At 45.2% G+C, this 15,386-nt stretch overlaps 1 protein-coding gene across 4 annotated transcripts in view; it reads right to left on the bottom strand.

Moving 5' to 3' along the window:
• Positions 1–4,321: 4,321 nt before the first annotated feature.
• Positions 4,322–15,386, bottom strand: part of MUSK (muscle associated receptor tyrosine kinase) — a 53,222-nt gene continuing 42,157 nt past the window's right edge. For 3 of the 4 annotated variants that reach the window (XM_049794885.1, XM_049794887.1, XM_049794886.1), the window contains 4 exons: positions 13,285–13,477; positions 12,749–12,940; positions 7,045–7,193; positions 4,322–4,998 (listed from right to left, as the gene is read on the bottom strand). In XM_049794885.1, the coding sequence (XP_049650842.1) occupies positions 4,322–4,998; positions 7,045–7,193; positions 12,749–12,940; positions 13,285–13,477 (1,211 nt within the window). Of the gene's footprint in view, positions 4,999–7,044; positions 7,194–12,748; positions 12,941–13,284; positions 13,478–14,725; positions 14,886–15,225; positions 15,315–15,386 lie in introns of all 4 variants that reach the window. The other variant, XM_049794884.1, reaches the window with a different exon arrangement.

Genomic DNA, 15,386 nt, shown 5'->3' with positions numbered 1-15,386 from the left:
ATTGGGAAAGTGGTCAAGGGACTCCAACCCATGCTGCTGTAAAAAACATCCTCCTTTGTCTCCTCCTCATATCTTTAGTGTCAGGACATGGACTTGTCATGCTGAGACCCCAGCACTCTCCCATTCTGACCTGGACTCCAGAGCAACCTGACTGGCTTCTTCATCTGAAGTCTTATTCAGTCTATAGTGTCTTAATGTGTTCCTATAGCACCCAATTTAACCCATCAAAACAACATGCCTTTGAGCACACATTATAGGCTTATAACTGCAATTGCCTACAGTATAACCACTGTGATATTAAAACTGTAATAAAGCTGTTTGAATAAAATGAAATTCATCCATTTTCAGAAACAAATCTAGTGCTGGAGGAGGAAAAGAACAGAGAGATCAGAATTAGTATTATCCTTTTCTGATATCTCTTTATTTTATAAAATATTGCACACGTGAGTTACACAGGTTGGGATAATGAGAAATGAACATCTCTGCTTGGGATGTCTTTCAAAGCCATCATTCATGAAATGTATAACAAACAATCACAGGTTAATAATTATTATATACCCTCAAGAAATGAGACCAGACAGTTAAATTTAGTCCACAGTGTGTTTGAGAGGCAATTCCTTCAAACCAAATTTCATCATCTTGCAGGCTGTGTCCAATCAATTACAGAATTTATGCTTTTAACATGCATTTTAATAATTTAAATACAGCTGTTAAATAGAGTCACAGGAACTTGAGGGGATTACTGTGCTCTTTCGTTGATCAGATTTCACAGTGTGTCATCTGGGATAAAGCTGTATACATGCTCCAAATGGTCTAGGCAGGGCACTTGCAGAGGGAATGGGTACATCAAATGTGCTGCAAATCCTCTTCTCAGGATTCTCATCTGGGCCACTGACTGCAAGGCTCCCTCTGCCATCAGTGGCAATGGGAACCAAATCCAAACTAGAGACTGAAAAATATTTTTGTTTGCAAACAATTTTTTGAGTAACAAATTTTTCTTTCTCTTCTACTCTCTCACAATCCCTTTGTTTACTCCCATTCAAAATAATTTGAGTTACATGATAGTTATACAAAAAGTTTAGAAGTCTCTGGAGTAGCAAACTGTATAACATACATTGAAGAAAGCAGAAGTCTCAAACAAAAGGACGAGAAAGGAAAGCTGTGAAAGAAGGTAAATTGTGAAAGCAATTCAACTTCCAGCTTTTAGCAAGCTGAAAAGTGTACAACAGGAGGAACCTCTCGGGGTAAAATCCATCTAAACACCAAGGCAGCAGAAGGTCTGTCTGCCTTTTAATCCTCAAAGGACATCACCATCTAGGTGCTAAGCCCTCCTGCTGGATGGCGATGCAGAAGTGATTATCATCCTTGGGGAGCATGCAGCAGAGAGCTTCCCCGTGAGTCAATCTTGAAATTATCTCTTTCCTCTTACAATGCAGGAAGCATTTTCCATCCCCACCGGCACATTTCAGTGTATGCTTATAGCACAAAGGCTGGAATGCTGGACAAGGAAAACCAAATTTTCCACTGTTTTATAACTGCAGACCCATGTTGACCTGAACATGGCGGTCACTGAGAGAAGGAATTGGGCTAGGAAAGTGCAATGAAAAGGGCTACTCTTCTAAGTTTGTGGGAGTCCTTCTTTCATAAAGAAAGTGAGGGAAACTTCATAGCACATGACATTACAAGCATCTAACTTCACCCTACATGAAAACAAGAAGAAAACCGTGATCACGGTTTCAAAGCGATCTAGCTGGTGGAAATGGAGAGTGAGTGACTGAAGCCAGTGCTGGGATCCTGGAAGGCAGAAAGGCAGACTGTCCTTTGGACTGTAAATGGGTGTGTTTGTTCACATTAGCATACGGTGCAGGTTTTACAGCCTGCTCTTGCACCCTCTGATTGGTGTAAGACACTTCCCGGATTAGGAGGAGGTGCTGGCTGCCTGGACCCACACCGCTACTCACATACAAGGTCTGACCCTGCCCTCTTTAGAGAGAGTGACAAAAACCCTACTTCTGCAAGCACTGCAAGGCTCTTGAATTTGCACCCTCTGTTACAGAGATGGAGCAGCTGCTGGGATGTGTGCTGGGGCTCAGCTCAGCAGAGGCTGCAGGCACCTCTGCTCAGCTGGGGATGCAGCTCACCTCCCATCCCTCTAGACTTGCCTCCTCACCCCTTCCACTGCAGAGAAGGGAGGGCAGCCAGGTAGCTGACAAAACCTAACAGAAATTAATGCTGAGGAGTGTGAGGTGGTCATAATGTGGTAATGGGAGCTATGTAAGGATCTCCAGTAATTATTTTATTTAAATTGAGGGCTTTGGGGTCCTCGAGGGTGGGTTTTTTTAGCATCCTAAACCTCAGTAAACTGTTTTGTCATAGTAGCATGATGGCAGGACTGCTAAATGAGTAAGACAGCACTGGTCATTTTGTGCTCACTGTGCAGGTATCCAAGCATTTTAATGTTTCGCAGCCCAAGCAGAGCTTCCTCTTCCTTCCCACTGTCTTGGGCAGTTGCAAGTGCTTTGCTTCAAGTGAAGTTGACACCAGTGGTCTGAAAACACTAAACTATGCTCTTGTGGCCAGAACCAGAATGAACTATGGTTATTTTAAAAAAAAATAAGGTTGTGATGTAGCAGAGATTAGCTCACATTACAGGAAAACAGCAGAGGAAGTTACGTACTTTCCAGTTTTGTTCTTCGTAATGGTCGGCAGATCTTTTTAAGCTTATCTTTCAGAAACCAAGGCTACTCCTGGTAGCCCCACAGATGGCTGCTCTCCACTGCTGTTTCTTGGATAGACTTAACCAGTGTGTCCCAGTTATGGAAGCCACACCAAGCGCTCACTCACTGGCACTCCTGCTTTGCAGGGATAAGAGACATCCCTTCCTCTGGCTATATTTCATATCAGCGATGAGGCTCTGGGACAATTGTTTCTCATTGCCCAAAGAAATAGGTTAAACCTGTCCTCAGAGGAACAAAATTTCTCTGGCACTGAAGTTTCCATTACAATTTGGAGAACTTTTAGCAGGGAATCGACATTTGGTGTTTAGAGGTGGACTGTGGACCATGCGTAACCAAGGCAGTCTTATCTTTGCTCTGCAGATGGACAGTCTGCAACATGTCTTGTGCAGAGTGTGAACTCCCCCTTTTTCCACCTTCTCCTAACCGGTAGGGTGTCTCTGAAGGCCACTCACGGCAGGCATCCACCTTCCTTCTGTGCCTGTAAACTGCAGCACAAGGATGGTGGCTAGCAAACGTTGCAGCGGGGCTTACAGCGGTTAGGAGCTGCTGTCAGGAAGGGAAAACCAGAAATGGAAAGCAAAGATTGGAAGGGAAAAAGAGATAAATAAGTGACACAACCTGCCACATTTCTGCAAGAGGGGCTGCGTTTCTGCCTGCTTTTGGTGCAGGGAGGACCGTACTGCAGGCAGAGGCAATTAAACACACCTCAGAGACCTACCAGGTGCAGGACAAGGCCTTTAGGCTGAATTTCTCCCTTAGCACCAAACAGCTTTGTTGCAGGAAAAGGCAGGAGAGATGGGCTGCAACACTTCAGGCAAGCTTTTGGGTGAGATCTTAACAGAAATCAAATGAACCTCACCGTAGATTTCCCACTTTTGAAAATGTAAGGCTCAGTGCTTGACAGGAGTTTGCCCGTCCCTGTAACATGAGATGCAGGCGGTTGCTAGTGGTCCTGCAGGCTCCTGTTTTGACTCTGTCAATCTTATGTTCATGAGCGTCAAAGAGCGTGTAGAAGTTAAAAGGAAAAAGAAAGTGGCCTATGGCTTCAGAAACATCCTTTTTCTACAAAAGGAAGTGAGTATGTGAAAAGAAAATAGTAAAGAGTATCCCCCAAAAGATTAAATTCTGCAATCTTTTTTTTTTTTTTTAAATAATACTTGAAAACATATGAGGAAGGGAAGAAAAAGGTGAAAGCCAAGAGCATAAATGCAGAAGGACATGGAGGGACCTGTTAGGAAGGGAAGTGCTGCCAGCAAAACGTTGGTTTGCTTTCCCTGGGGAACTCTGTGCTCCTGGAAATGCCTAATATAGGTACTGAGTTAGCACGGCCAGCACCCTCGCCAACCCAAGGAGTCCAGGCTTGGTGGCCAGGGGTCAGCCCTGTCGTTTGGGAGGTATAGTCCCACTCAGGGAGGTAGAGCCCACGGTAGGGGGGTGCAGTCCACACTTCTCGCCTGGCAGAGGAACAAGCTGTTTCTCCTCCCCCTAAAGTGGGGCTTCTTGTGGAGCTGCCGTTCAGGAGCCCATGGGCCTGTCCGAGTCAGTCTGGTCAGGTGGACACCGGGGACCACCGGGCCCATCCCTCAGACCGACAGGGTGGCCACAGCCCTCTCGTACATGCGTTCCAAGATGCGGTGGATGCTGGCGAAGCCTGGCCGGTCAGCAGGCAGCTTGCTCCAGCACAGGCGCATCAGGTTGTAGAGCTCCAGGGGACAATTGTCCGGGCAGGAGAGGACGTTCCCATCCCTCACATAGTAGATGACCTCCTCATGAGCCATCCCGTAGTAGGGCTGCATGCCGTAGGAGAAGATCTCCCACAGCACCACGCCGTAGGCCCACACGTCAGACTCTGTGGTGTAGCGGTTGTAGAAAATGGACTCAGGGGGCATCCAGCGGATGGGGATGGCGTCATTCTCATTCGCTTTGTAATAGTCAGCTGAATACATGTTCCGCGAGAGTCCAAAATCGGCGATTTTGACCACCATGTTCTCCCCCACCAGGCAGTTCCTGGTAGCCAAATCCCGGTGGACAAACTTGCGCTCAGAGAGGTACGCCATGCCGGCAGCCACCTGCTTGGCAATGCAGAGCTGGCTGGTGCAGCACAGCGCCATGGGGTTGGGGAGGCGGATCCGTGCCTCCAGGCTACTGTGCACCAGGCTGCAGAGGTTGCGGGGCGAGCGGTCACGCAGGTACTCGTTGAGATCCCCGTAGGCCATGTACTCGAACAGCAGGCACATCGGTTTCCCAACAGCACACACACCTGAAGAAGATAGGTGATGCAAGTAATGACCATGCAAGTCATTTGGGTAGCACAGAGGGTTCTGTTGTGCAAAACCAAGACTCAGAAAATACTTACACAAAGGGGAGACTTTCAACAATGCATGAAGGGACAGAGAGAAACATGAAGCATGCAAATACCATCAAGTTTTCAAGAATCCCTTTGTGTCTTTGAAGCTCCTTCACCAGGGATCTATTGCTGAACTCTGTGGGAGATGCTAACAAGTCACGTAGTTGCCTGATTTCTCTGGACATCCCAGGAAAAAGATACACTTTTGGAGCTACGTTTAATTAAGAGCCCAATCCTGCTTAAGCTGGCATTAACGGAAGTATTGCCTCTTCCCAGCTGCAACTGGAAGGACATACTTTCAGGAAGCAACCTTTACAGTTCTGATCATGGTCTTTTTTAATTCTTTTGCTTGTTGTAATTATTGTACTGTAGGAAGACTTCAGGAGCAATCACTAAGGGCATGTTCAAGGGTTCAGTGGAATCCTGGAGATGCAAAGACACTCCCATTACAACTTCTGGATTCTTTCTTTTTTTTTTAAACAGCTCATGCAGAAAATGTTGGTTGCAGAAATTACTTTTATCATGACAGATGCTCAAAAATGAGAGAAGACGACAAAGAAAAAACAGACATCAGAAAGGAGAGAGTTGCCACATCTGATAGATGCAGAACCTAGTCCCTCTGAAGGGCACATGCTTAGACCTATACAACCTTTACTTGGGGCCAGCATCAGTACAGGACACCAATCCCATATTACTGAGCATACAGTGATCTAGCAAAAATATTTGCGTGCCTATTACTAAATTGCCAACCGGCAAAAGCCAGCCTTTAAAATGTGTGTGTTTTGCTTTCTTAGGGCCATCATTTAGCAATTGGTGATCCAATTTATTGTGAAATCTGAAGTTCTTGTTGATGACCTAACACTTGAATATTTGAGGAAAAACAGATAGCTGTTCCCAGTGTGATAAAATCAGGATCTGACAAGCATGAGGAATGTATGTAAGAGCTTTATCATCTAAGCTGCCTTAACAACGTTGCTGTTTTCTCCACACCCCCACAATGTCAAACTAGTTTGTTCCTGTACCTTTGCCCTTTCCTGACCTAAAATGTGTTGACAATAAACACAATGTTTATTTGAGTTTGGGACATTTCCTGCTTTTCTTTTCTACAGACAATTTACTTGCATCAACTCAGCTTTCCCAAAACTGGGGTTTATCTATTTCCAAATTTTGTGGAGCTTCCTGTTGAAATAAATGAAGTTCTCAGCTGCCTGTTCACAGGGATCACATCTGCGTACAACTTAGAGCAGGATTGCCAGGTGAAGGTGGCTAGCAACATCTAGTTCAGTCAAAAACTGAAAATTTACTGAAATAAAATTTGGTTGGCAGCTTTCTTCTCAGAATAGTGTCCTATTAGCCAAGCTGCAGCATTGAGAATTCCTAAACAAATCAAGGGAGGGAAGGGAAGGGGAAGGGGAAAGGAAAGGGGAAAGGGGAGACCATTTTGCAGTTGGCATTTTTTGTTTATTTGTTTCAATTTGTTTTTTTAATGCTGGTGACTGTTCAGACATCACAATAGTGAGTGGGACCATAAAACTAACAAGACTTGTGCCTAGTTTTTTTTAAGTACCAGCAAAATATATCGCAGCTTTAGGAAGCTTGTGCTTTCCCTGTGTGACATCTGTGCCAATGTTATTAAACTGGAAGCAGAGCTAGGCAGCAAGATGGTCAACAGTATACTCAATGCTGGACAAGGAGGGTTTATTACGATGCACCATCCTGTTAAGGTAACAGCATCAGACCTACGTTTTGAGACTTATTCTGGTGGACAATTTAGCAAAGCATGCAGTGGCACATAGAAAAGCTCACCTCTTTTGCAAGAGGCATTTTCTTTTGCAAAAGAGACCAATATTGCCATTTGCATTAAGCGACAGTCATGCATGTTTACCCCTGCATGCCCAACAACCCTACAGCAGATTTGCAGTAGGTGGTACCCTGGACATGGGCACCTCATTCAGATACCTAAAAGCTTGACAATATTCGGGTTGTCAAACTCTGCCATGAGGGCTGCCTCCCTCTGAAAGTCAGCCTGCATGTCTGCGGACGCTTCCTCCTTCAGCATTTTCACTGCCACCATTGTGAAAGGCTCATATGGCAGCAGCCCTGGGGCCCTGCAGGGAGAGGGGAGAAAGAAAAACATCAGTGATGGATGAATGCATACCAAATGTAGGGTCTGTTTCTGGTGCAAAAGGATAGGCTGACAGAAAAAAAGAAAAGGAAAAAAAAAAGGTGGGAGGCCCCAGCACCGACTGAAGGAACATGAAAGACCATCTTCACCTCTCAAGCATATCTGCATCGCATAGTACAGAGACACTTAATTTAGTTCAGAGGGGACTAAATCCAGTATAGCATTTTTTGATCACTGCTTTTTCTGCTTACAGACTCTTTACAGTGACTGGTAAAGAGATAAATAAATAACAGGTTGATAAGCCTCCCTGGGTTGAAGGTCACATCAGAAACTTCATGGAGGGCAGGATGGTCTCTTCAGTCCAAACAATTTGCTTTTGGGATATAATAATTGAGCTTACCAGAGTTAAAAATAAACCAATTCTCTATGAAAATGCTGAAAGAGCCTCTTTTCACTGAATCTTGTCCCATACCTAGCATAATGGTGGCACTGGTACGTCTGGCTACTATTACAGTGAAAGTAACAATTACAGTAAGTATGTTCCCCTGGTTTCGTAAGGAAAATAGCCTTTTGCCACTGTTCTGTGTGTGCCACTGTTCTCTGTGTGACATGTGTGTGTGCCTGTAATTCAACAAGTTATAAACCCATTAGCTAATTTCAGCTGAATTTAACGTGGTGGAGCTGAGGTCTAGGAAACAGTAAAACTCATGCAAGTTTGGGGGAAACAGGTGACAGGATATAAGGGACAAAGCATACAGGTGCCCTGTCTGAAGAACAACGCAATGCGTGAATACACCCACGCTAAGACACTGGTAAATCTTCAGCTAGAGCTTAGAGACACAAATATCTAGGAAACAGAGCATCCTGACTTAGAGCAATCACAGACTCATTTTGTTTTCTTATCCACAGGTCACTGCGCCCTCAATAAGTTTAATTAGATGGGCTTGCCAAAGATTTAGAGGCAGCTGTTGCCAAAGAAGAGTAACTTTCCTCTCTTCAAACATGCATCAAACCTCAGATGTGCATTTTGTTGACCACATGAATTCTTCCCATGAATTCTGGTCCTGCAGTTAAAACACACTCCTTACAGGTAGCCAGCCAGAGGCCATGGAAAGCGGTGCCCATTTACGTGTTCCGTTACTATGCCAGCCTGACTGCCCTCCCATTGCTCAAATGCCAGGTTATTTTACTGCTTCAATAGCCCCAAGAGGAGGTTCTGATTTCCAAAGCAAACTTCCAGTTTCCTTGTCATCTACTCCAGACACACGACAGTTGCAACAGTTGCACTTGGATGCTGTAAATGTCAAATGTCAGAAGATGGCAGGGTGCCCATCAAGAAAGGAATCTCACAGGTGGCCAGATCGCAGCTGAGACGCTCAGGCAAGGAGGTCCAGCATTCCAGAGCAGACTCCACACTTGTCTGCTGCTGCCTCCATTACAGCAAAATGTCTTCCTTTTTCTTCCATGCCGGCAGCAAGTTTCCAGTCTAGTAGGAGTGGGGAAGTACCAGCACCTACCAGCTGGTGTCTAATCTCAGCGCTCAAGAAAGTCAGCAGCAACAGCCTGAAGAAACCAGTAGAGCATTTAAAAGTAAAAAGAGGATGGCCTTTATCTCTTCCAAACAGCCTCATTGTAGATTACCACTCATCACTGGCTAGCAGAACTAGTGCAGACCTAGTGCAGTGCCAAAGTAGGGGCAGGCACAGCTTCATCTTGCATGCTTTGGAGACAGAAACTCACCCTAGGCTAACGCCTGAAGTACACCCATCCATCTACTCTTCACTGAAATCCTGTAATGTAAACTAACCTAAATGTAACTTAAGTGAGATTAAGCTGCACAAAGCGTTTTAACAGGCCCTTCAGGCAACAGCAAGTAATTTCACCCTTGGTAGCTCTTGTGCTACTTAAACCCAGATCTTAGCGGACCTGGGAAAATCACACTGTTGTGAGACGAGACAGACAAGATCACAGACAGACAAGACAGATAGACAAGAGACAGACTCTGTTTGCAGTCTTGGCAGAGAGCTGTTGAAGTTGACCCCTTTGGTGTCCAAAAGACAGTCTTGGCCCAAAGGGATAGGGGCACATCTGCAGGGGAGCAATGGGTAGCTTCTGCTTCTGAAATTAACAGGAGAATTCAGGCGGCGGGCCAGAACATGGCATGTTTTCTAGAAAATAGGTACATTTCTGCTAGAACTGGGAAGCATCAACAGAAATTACCTTGGGCTTCTTTTCTTGTGATTGTCTAAATGCTTAGGAGAGATGCCCACTGTTTGCACACAGGATGGACACCAGCTGTCCTCGCCTTCTTCACCATCAATGGATTTGTGCAACACTGACAGCATTTGGCTTTTAAGTACCTGTTATTCAAAGAACTGACCAGCAGTGCAGTTAGGGATTTCACTCTGAGCCTATCTACAGAGTGCCTGACTTTAAGTTTCCAGTCAAGTGTTCTTTCCAGAGCAGTAAATGTGAAAAAACTGAGGAGCAGCTTGAACCTGTATTTGGGACTGTGTCCTGTCTCCCATCTTCCTCAGCATCACAGCTGGGTAGCCTCTGTTAGATCATTACATGATGAAATTAACATCTACTGAGGCTGGTGGAGACCTACGTTTACCCTACCCTTTGGAGAAATTTGTATTTGGGCAGAAGAGTGCTCTGAATGGGCAGAGACTCGTTTTGTTGTGGATTTTTTTTAATGAACATCCACACTGCTCTTCAGATTTGAGACAGCAGGTCAAAGAAACATCCTTTGCACTTCCAAAGAATGTGAGGGGACTTCTGTCAGAGAAACTCTGACTTTAGGGACAGCCTTGTCTCTTGCAGAGACAAGCTGTGCCTTTGCAGTTGGGGTCTACTGGACTGCTAGCAAAGACCCCACGTCCAGGCTTTTAGGCAATCCTGGGTTTCAGGCTTAGCCTGGACCATGCAGCTCCAGCTCTGGGAGAAGACTTGCATACTGGTCTGCATTGAACCACATGGGGCTGGTGTTCTGGTAGCATGTGGGGCCAGCGTGGTCCTCCCAGGGGCAGAGGACCCTGAGTCAGCCATCAAACACAGTAGGGACAGACCTGAGCCAGGTCCCGAATCTTGTTTTAAGGACAAGTGTTAGGGTAACTGGTTACTTCCTCATCCTTTCCAGTGTGAAGCTGCACCCCGTGAAGACAGCAGCCTTTCAGGAGAAGCTAGTAAACGATAGCCAGACGCTTCCTGTCCTAACATGTTGCTTGACCCAAGAGTGAGTAAACACTGAATCAGGACTCACAGCAAGCCAACTGGCAAAGGCATCGCTGGCACCGTGCACAGAGTTGTGTTTACAGGAGAGGGAGAAATATGAGACCAGAAAGAAGTAAGAGGGTTACTAAACTTAGCTCGAGATGTCCATTTAACACATTTAGACAAGTACATTTTATCCATCTGAGATGGGAAGGCAACAATTTGAGTTGTGATAGCTTCAGTAACAGGGAGGGATGCACAGCTGGCACTACTGGATCAGAGTCTGCGCCAGAGGTGCACAGAAATTGCCACTGGCTTAAATGTTCCCTGGAAATACAAGGCCTTGAAGGTACTTTTGATAGAGATATTAATAAAAATAAGGAAGCCCATCAGAAGAAATATTTCTGTGGCTCCTCCCTGAGCCACAAACAGCAGGCATATCTGAGGGCATGGTACTCTCCATTTTGCAAATGCTGGCTATGAAGATGTATTGCTTCTCTTTTTCTCACAGTTTCCACTGACTATAACAAAAACATTTTATTAAAAGAAATTGCAGCACTGGGGTGGACGAAATCCACATAAAAGGTTTCTACACCACTTTAGCACTTGCTTAACCCAGTGAGTTAGTGACATTTGAATGCCCTTTGAGAGGTCCTGCTTGATGTGGGTGAGAGTCATTTCCAGCTCAGAAAGGTCTGTGCAGCAGTTATATTGAAGCTCCCAGTGCAGGGCCAAAGCAACACTTGGCAGGAAGACTACTTGCCCTGCTTGCACACCCGCACCGTGGTGAAGACCCCCACCACACAAGCGGGATGGCCATGCTCCACAGGGGATCCTGAGCACTGTGCTGAGGTTGGGATAAGGACTGTCCTGTGCCCCTGCGCTGGCTGGCATGCGGCGCCCCGAGCACAGCTGTGGTGCAGTTCCTGCAGCTTTGTTCTTGTTTCAAGCTCAGATCTGTTTGGCTTTGCCATCCAGACTAACAATCAATCACACAGGCTAAGCATCTGTGATTTTCCCACTGCGCGCCCTTCGAACTTTGTTATTTTTAGCTCTCTCTGTATTAAAGAGAAGTATGCCTGCATTTCTTCCTTTAGAAAAAATGCATCCCCTCATTAGAAAAAAAATCCATCACAGCTATTGAAACTGTTTGCCTGCTCTAACGCATTTAACCTGCGTGTAACTCATTTCCTAGCATATACATCAACAGCATAACTATAAACATTAAAAGTATCTGCAATTATGACTGCTTTTTGCAAGGAGAGTCCTTTGTCTTCGAAGACAATGGGAGCAGTCCCACCACCCAGGTCTTGGCCTGTGGTGGGACTCTGATACTCCCCTGGTTTTTTTGAGGTCATCATACACTTCTCCAAATACAGCTACAAAATCAGTCACATCCCAGACTTGTTAACTTGTGAAGGACAAAGAAAACCATCCTGAGTAAACATGGAACTGGATAGTCTGTCCACTTTCTTTCAGGAATTTGGGGATGGGATTTTCCAAGGAGACCAGTACTGGCCAAGGACTGTCCTGCAGAAATTACGAACTCTGTCAAGGCTAACAGGACACCTTCCATGCACCTCAGTCTAGTCAGGACTGGGTTCATCTCTGGGTTTTTCAATGAAACATTTTTTGTATCTGAAGAAGTGCATGATCTCACCTCCCATGAGATTTTACAGAAATGGGATCTCATCTAATACCTTAAATTTAAAACAAGCAACAATGGCTGCAAATTCCAAGAATAAAAAATGAGTAACTAAAGGGGACACACAGAGAAAAAAAATTATTGGCCTAAGTGGGTTGGGTTTTTAGGGGATTTTTGCTTTGGTTTGGTTTGGCCACTGAATCAAATGGAAACTGGGTCAGGACCTAACTGTAGCATGACACATTGCCTTCTGTGGTAATTACTGGCCAGTGTTGGCATTATAATGGAGGACACCACACACTGACAATTCGCAAATACTGGAAAATGCAAGAATTTCACAATAGGTCACATGTCACAGGCAATACTCTTGGCAAAAACAGTAATGACAAATATAGCTAAGCTTTTACACCAGACTTTGGTATGTGAGTAAGACTTTATATCTACTAGAGAGAAGAACAGGAGTGTCTTCTGTGACAAAAGTTTAACAAATACCAACAGAAAGCAGTGGACAGCAGAAACAGTTCTTCAAGCCTGAGTGTACCATTTGGTACACATGCATTTGATCTTGGTTTGAGTGAAAGAATGAATGATTTCCAGAGCCCAGATAAGTGGTTGGCCGACTGCCAAATTTTCCCAGGCACCTCCAGATAAAGAGGACTCACATACAGGCCGCTTACCTTGCTTGGAAGACTCTCCCAAATGCTCCTTCCCCAATATCTCTCACATATTCAATATTGTTCCTGGGATACTCCAAGCTGAGCAATTTTGGATTGAGGAGAAGGGGCATCCGCTGGTACATCGGGTTGGGGTGCAGCCGGTCCAGGAGGAGCTCAGAGGGCAGAGTGGTGAGCGTCGGTGTCTCTGACTCTCTGCAATGACAGAGCGGTTTTCGGTCAGTGTGTACACAGCCCTCAACCACGAAATATCTATGTGCACCTCCTCTGGGGCTGGTTTCTTCCACGATGGAAAAGGAAGGTGCAGCAGGGCTGTCGAAAGAGCCTTGCAGCAAGGCATCATGTTGTGTGCCCAAAACAGTCACCAGATCACCTTCTGCTCTGGCACAGGAACTCGCCAGAGCTTGCACTGGGCTGCCGCAGGCAAAGGGAGGGCTGCTTCCCCCCCCCCCAGGTGTTTGCAGTACTGTGCTCTTAGAAACAGGCAAGCCCTTTTTCAAAGCAGCATTTGCTGCCTTGAATTAAGCCCCGAGCTTTACCTTTTTTTGTTTTTCCACTGCTTTCGCCGACGGCAACAAACCAGGGTGACAATGCTGAGGATCACAACCAGGGCAAAGCTGGAGATGATTGAGATGATAACAGTCATGGAGTATGTAGGGGAAAAGGGAGGAGGAGGAGGGGGGACATGTGGAGTCTCTCCATTTGGTTTTCTTGTTCCTACTGGTAACGATGCTGTAATGCAAACAAAATCAGAAGGTTATGCCTGTGCTCGTTTATAGGGCTTTCTCTAAGAGGTATTTACGGAGTCAGCCTCATGTCCTGAGAATTACTGACATTACAGATACAACTGTATGACCACATGAGAGGACTGTACTAGGGAAGCCTGGTTTGCAGAAAGCAAAACACATTTCTGCTTGCCAACTGTGAAAAGCCAGGATCTGGTAAAGACCAAGACACAGTTTCCATTGAGCTAGGAACACAATTTTGGTAAGGAATGTTTGCAAGAGTTACAGATGGGAGATCACATCTGATGGTCTCAACAGTATTCAAATATAGTAATGTCTGCAGTGGGAAAGATCAATGGTCTACAATGTGGACCACAATGTATCGTGTGTCCTAAAAGGAATCTGCAGGGAGGAGTGTATGACCAAGTAAGTACACAGTGATACTTTCCTGAAATATCCCCTTGCCTCCAACAATTTGCATCTCAGTGTCTTTATGGGGCAAATATGTTAAACTAGTGTAAAATACATTTGGCGGTATCATTAGAAAAATAATATTCAGGTAGTCAACTACTGCATGCTTTCTGAGACATTCTAGAAAATGCTAATCTGTACATGCAGTGACTGAGAACAGAAAGAAATTTAAACCATTCTAAAACCATTCTAAAAAGGTCAGCTAAACTGATACTGACTTGCGTTCTCTTAAGTCCACAGCACCCCTGTTCTGTGTGCAAGCAGAATTGTCTTATTTCAAAACACTGAGATCCAGAAATTCTGCAGCTTGGATGAAATATGTTTCAAAAATTGTTCTATTCTTTGAACAAGAAATAAGGGGAAGACTTAGTTTCAACATCACAGAGCGAAGATGTTTCTGTCTTCTTCAGATTTCTTTTTAGTTAGAATTGGTTTTTATCTTTGAAAAAAGTTGCCAGAACCAAAGCAATTTTCGAAAATAGCCTGAAACTCTACCCTCTCCTCAAAATACAGTGTGGCAAATCCATTTTTCATACCACAGGAAATTTGATTTCATCCTTTGGCCTTAATATAATCCAGGGCAAGGTGCTCAATTTGCCTATCTTCATTTTCCCATCTTTAAGGTGCACATTACACCTTCTGGTTAAATATGCTGAGTGAATCTATGAGAAGGACTAGGACTGGCTGAATCCAGAAGACAGAACAGATCAGTGTGGCTGTGAGCGCTCAGAATGCAAACATCTTGGAAATGCAGTGGCAGAAATCATAAATTGCAGTTGCATACCTTCTCCACAGGGAGACACGCTGCAGTATTCCCAGGTCACAGATGGGTCTTTTGTGTAGCACCAGGGACGTTCATTCTCACCTCCTGGATTGCGGCAGTAATTCTCAGCATCAGACAACTCAGGAAAAACCTGAGGAGTCCTCCTGTGCAAATGGGGAGCCTTGGGGGAGGAAACAAATTGGATTAGTGTTTCAGTATAATTTTTCCTGCTGGTATTAGCAAAACAAAACAGAACAAAACAAAGGATCAAAGAAAGGCAGAGGTAAAACAGCCTTTCAGTAGCCTGTCAGAATGACAGAGAGCCCATCTTGCTGTGGGAAGGGGAGCTTGCAGATTGAAGTATGGAAGAGGGTTTGAAACACCAGTGAACTCAAGAATGAAGGCAACCTGTCCCCTGCTCAGCCCTTCCACTGTGACTGGGCTGCCTGGCTCTGGGAAACTTTGGAAAAGCAGTCCTCGAGCATCGCTGTCCATTTGGTGGGTCTCACAGTGATGCGCACCTGGTCGCTCCACTTCTGGCAGGGAATGCCGGAGGCTGTGATGTTGGCCCAGCCCTGGTAAAACTGGCCATTGCCACTGTAGCAAGTCCCTGAGGAAAAAAAAAAAAACAAAACAAAAACCAAAACACAGGGTCAAGGCATCTCAGGCCATGTCCTGCAGC

This window comes from Accipiter gentilis, chromosome Z, assembly GCF_929443795.1.
Source record: "Accipiter gentilis chromosome Z, bAccGen1.1, whole genome shotgun sequence".
In the NCBI taxonomy this organism is placed as follows: domain Eukaryota; kingdom Metazoa; phylum Chordata; class Aves; order Accipitriformes; family Accipitridae; genus Astur; species Astur gentilis.
This window is presented reverse-complemented; position numbering and strand designations above follow the sequence as displayed.